At 35.9% G+C, this 5,077-nt stretch overlaps 1 protein-coding gene across 1 annotated transcript in view; it reads right to left on the minus strand.

The window, feature by feature from the left end:
- Positions 1-5,077, minus strand: part of LOC106869711 (uncharacterized) — a 48,993-nt gene that overhangs the window by 12,887 nt on the left and 31,029 nt on the right. Inside the window, exons 3-4 of the mRNA XM_014915556.2 lie at positions 4,239-4,469; positions 2,687-2,896 (exon numbers count right to left, since the gene is read on the minus strand). Of these exons, the coding sequence (XP_014771042.1) occupies positions 2,687-2,896; positions 4,239-4,469 (441 nt within the window). The remainder of the gene's footprint in view (positions 1-2,686; positions 2,897-4,238; positions 4,470-5,077) is intronic.

Here is a 5,077-nt window from a genome sequence, read left to right on the forward strand (position 1 = left end):
CAATTACATTGGCTCCCGTCCAGTACACAACTGGTACTTATTTTATCAACCCTGAAAGGATGAGAGGCAAAGCCAACCATAGCCAAATTTGAACTCTCAACACAGACAGATGAAATGCTGCTAAGCATTTTGCCCAGCATGCTAATAGTTCTGTCACCTCACCACCTTAAACAGAAAATATTGATGAGAGTAAATGATCAAAGAAAGTTGCTTTATTATTGTTTGTTTGTTTGAGTCATTGAAGGGCACCACCTTGAAGGGTTTAGTTGAACAACTTGAACCCAGTACTTATCTTAAAGTTTGGTACTTATTCTATTGGTCTCCTTTGCCCAACTGATAAGTTACAGGAATGTAAACAAACCAACATCAGTTGTCAAGCAATGGTATGAGGACAAACATAAACTCAAAGATACATGTACATATATATAGCATGGGCTTTCACACAGTTTCTGTCTACCAAAATCATTCATGAGGCAATGTGATGGCTGACTAGGGTCTACAGTAGAAGGCACTTGTCTAAGGTGCTATGCAGTGGGATTGAGCCTGAAGCCACGAATTCCTGCACTAATCCACATGATAATACTACTATTGAATTACTTGGACAGTTTATGAACTTCATTTTCTCAGTGCTTCAATCTACATTTAACTACTCCTGTTCAGCTATCATATCTAAAACTTGGCTCTCTCTGAGTTTCTAAAGTTTACACAGCATCTTCTGTGTATCAATTGTTTGTATACAGAACATACAGTCATGGCCAAAAGTTTGGAACAAAGGTATGAAAATCAGAATTTTTATATATAGTGCCCAAAGTTATATTAAAAGTAATTTGGTTTAGAACTGTATTTTTGATTTTGCCTATTTCTTTCTTCTAGATATTGAACCATTGGATCAGTTATTAGGTAAGTATAACTCTATGTTGTATATATTTGACTTGAATTGTACTTGGGCATAAACAATTTTAATTTTAAAAAATACGTTCCAAACTTTTGGCCACAGCTGTAGTGTCAGATTCGTGCTCATAGAATGAAGTCAATCCCAGAGAGTACTGAGATGTTTTAGGTTTCTCTGATACCAATACTTTGCTATGTTGATTGACCTTAACCCTTTCGATACCAACCCAACTGAAACCGGCTCTGGCTGTGATTACAAATGTCTTGTTTTTATAAGTTTTGAATTAAAATCTTCCACCATTCCTTAGTCACAATTTATGTTCCTAACACTAGCTGAATGATAACTAAGTTATTTTATTAAATTCTTTGTTATATTTAAAGTAATTGAAAGAAACACAGAGCATCTCAACAGAAATATGGTAACGAAAGGGTTAAACTTTTCTATTTTATGCCAAGCTTTCAAGTTTGGAATCCTGTTTATGGAAATGAGCATATAAAAATTTCCAAAATAAAATTTTGTGACACAGTTCTATAATTCTGAGACGAGGAATTTATATTATGTACACATGATGATGATGATGATGATGATGATGATGATGATGATACACTGTTTATATTCGTCAGAGTGGTGGTTTCATCTTGATTATTGCTCTTGGTTGTTGCTCCCACTATGTTTCGGCTGTGTATGTTCCAGCCTTCTTCAGGTGTCCTGTGATTCACCTTAGTGCCTTGTCCGGGATTGAACTCTGTGTGACTGCACTGCATTAACCAACGCCTTTATCCACTATGCTATGCTTGTAGGCAGTGACCAAGTCAATCAAGACGAGGATATCACTCTGATTAATGTAAATAGTGTACATAAAAATCTTGCGATCGTTTCACAAACTATAATAAACAAATGATAACCGAGGACACACAGAATCTACTGTAGCTTAATCTTGTTCAGACCGCCCTCGAATATGACATGAATGACTCCTGCAAACCATTCATCTTTATCTAGTAAAGGATAACTAGATAAGGAAGGCAAGAACGTCTCTTGCTCTCTCACTAGAAATATGAAAGCAGGTGTATGTGGGGTTATACAAGAGTTAACTTACATGTTTACAGGCTGAAGATATTGAATTAAATCATGTAAAAACTATGCTATTTCATAAAAAGTACATAATTGAGAATAAGTATTCCCAAAGCTAAAACAATGGATATATAGTGTTATATTTTGGGATGGTCATTTGTTTTCTTGCCAAATAAACACATGCATTATATATTTGTTCTTCACTCATTTATTATTGTTCTTATTTTATCTTATGTCCATTGTCTGGATATCTTTCATTTCACATCTGTGACCTCTTCAGCAACTTTCCCATCCCACGTGATAAAATAAGAACGATAATAAATAAGTGAAGAATGAATATATAATGTGTGTGTTTATTTGGCAAAGAAAAATAAATTACTATCTTGAAGTATAACAATACTTGTTTCAGCACACAATTTCACATCAGGAATCTTGCAAAACAAATTCATAAACATAATGAATATATAAATATTTAATTTTTTCTTTTCATAAGATGCAATATTTTTGAAAGATAGGGGGACCGTCACTAGCTTTGATCTCTTACCACCACCACTATCTTAGTATATTGACCCCCAAAGCTAATTTGATCCAATTGAAATTTGAACCAAGAATAAAGACACAATAAGGCATTAAACTAAATACTGTAAGACTCCTACATATATTCTAATTTACAATACACTTAAATAATGATAAATGCAGAGAAATATAAGAAAAAGCTGTTACCTTTTCGACAGCGAGATCCACCTTCAAAGACAAATTTTCCTTCAACAACACCAAATCTGCGTAAATCATGTATTCTCCAAGACTGTAACATCTTTGGTGGGATATAAGCTGCCAGGCAGAACTTGTCATGGTGGATATGCATTCGGACATTTTCTAAAGGAAGTTTACTACCCTGGGGTACCTTTAAGATCCGTACTCGATATTGGTGTTCTGTAAAGAGATACACACATGAATATAGACATATATAGTTTTAAGTATCATGTTCTGATATTAAAGTTTTGATTCCCAATTACAGTGAATTCATTTCAACTATATTGTTAAAATCCTTATAAATGTAATGAATGTGTTAAAGTTTGATAGTTGTCATAGAGACTTTAGTCTCTCTCTATCACCTTTCATCAGCATTATAAATGAAGAGACATTAGAACAATTTTTCAACATAATAAAAATAAGTTTTATTTTTTTTGATGATGCTTGGTTTCACAATTCTCGTCATTCAGCTTAGCAGCCGCTGATTAAGTTGTAGTTTGGTATTGGAAGGTTAAGGGCTTCCTTGATGCCTGCCAGAGAAGCAAGTAGCTATCATCATCGAAGGCATCGAGGTGAAGAGTGCTTCATTGAGGAGCGAGGAGTTGTCATGTAGAAAGTCTGTCGCGCAACTGCCTAACAAAGTGAAATTCACTCTTTAAGTACCAGATTTACTACGCATGCGCACTCGAGGGGCTTCCGGTGGTGAAGTCCCCTATGCATGTGCAGAATAGTACTTCCTCAATGGCGGCTATAATTTCACACCACTACAAATGAATGAATGTTAAAACTCACCATTTTCCCTCTTCTTTTGAAGCCCTTTATATGAATCATCATATGTCCTCATCATCATTCTTATACCTTTTTACTTGTTTCAGTCATTTAGACTGTGGCCATGCTGGGGCAGCATTTGGAAGAATTTTAGTCAAACACATCAACCCCAGTACTTATTCTACCAGTCTCTTTTAATGAACCACTAGATTACAGGAACATATACATAAGCAGTGGTGGAAGACAAATGCACAAATGTGCCACCAGCATCTGTGCTGGTGGCACGTAAAAGCATCTATCACACTCTCAGAGTGGTTGGCATTAGGAAGGGCATCCAGCCATAGAAAACCATTTTAAATCAGCTTGGAGTCTGGTGCAGCCTTCCAGCTTACCAGCCCTGGTCAAACCATCCAACCCATTACAGTATGAACAACGGACATTAAATGATGATGATGATATATATGATGGGTTTCTTTTGGTTTCTGTCTGCCAAATCCACTCACAAGGTTTTGGCTGACCCAAGGCTATAAGAGTGAATAATATACCCTGTACCAAGAATCCTGACTGGTTGTAATTGGCTGTTCAGCCATGTTGAAGGTCATCATCAAGGCAATGTGGTTGTTATTTCTGGCAGGCTGGGTAACCACAGAGAGGCTCCTTCACTAACTTATGTTGTTAACATCTGTGATGAAGGCATGAAATTAGTAAATCACATTTCTGTAAACATTATATGAAGAATTTAGATGATACAAACCTTCTCCTAGACATCGTCGAATACGCAATTCAAAATGTATCATAAGTTCTCTTGATTCAAAAGACATAAGAATCACCGATTTCTGGCAAATAATGGCCATGACATTGTCTTCCTTCTCATAAGTGAACCCAGATTCAATGCCATAGAAACCCTCGAGAGGGAATGTGTTTTTTGCATTGCCGTCTTTGAGAGCATCTTTGCAGTCTTTGTACAGGTATACCTGCAAACGGTCTGAAAAAGAGAAAAAAAAAAAAGAAATAGATATGATTTTCATTGGACTTGTTTCTACAGAAATTTAACTAAAACAAAACCGGAAATATATTGAGTGAGAATCCTGTCACTCTGTTCCTCTTCTCTCCCTCTGTACATATATGTGTGTGTGTATGCAAGCACATATCATTATTTTAATGTTCACTTGTATGAGTCAAATGGAATTTGCTGAGGCAGATTTTCTACAGCTGGATGCACTTCCTGTCGCCAAACTTCCGTTGTTTTTAAGCAAGGGAATATTTCTCACTGGCAGGGCATATTTTCATGGAAGAAAGGTTGGGAATGTATGACACCGCTAGTATGACATTTGCAACTATCACACTATATGTGTATGATGATGACATATATATATGTAGTAAATCCCCAAAAAAGAACAAACACAAAAAACAACAACGCGAGGACTTGGTACATGTAAAGTATTAGCAGACACTCAGGGAAGGAAAGAAAGATAGTTTAACGTTTCTAGTAATGGTCTTCTTCAGAAACAGAGGAAAAGTCCAATAGAAAGGAAGACGGAGGAAGAAAATCACCAATGATTCACATGTGGTTACATTTTGAATATATATATA

The sequence above is a fragment of the Octopus bimaculoides genome, chromosome 1, assembly GCF_001194135.2.
Source record: "Octopus bimaculoides isolate UCB-OBI-ISO-001 chromosome 1, ASM119413v2, whole genome shotgun sequence".
Lineage (NCBI taxonomy): Eukaryota > Metazoa > Mollusca > Cephalopoda > Octopoda > Octopodidae > Octopus > Octopus bimaculoides.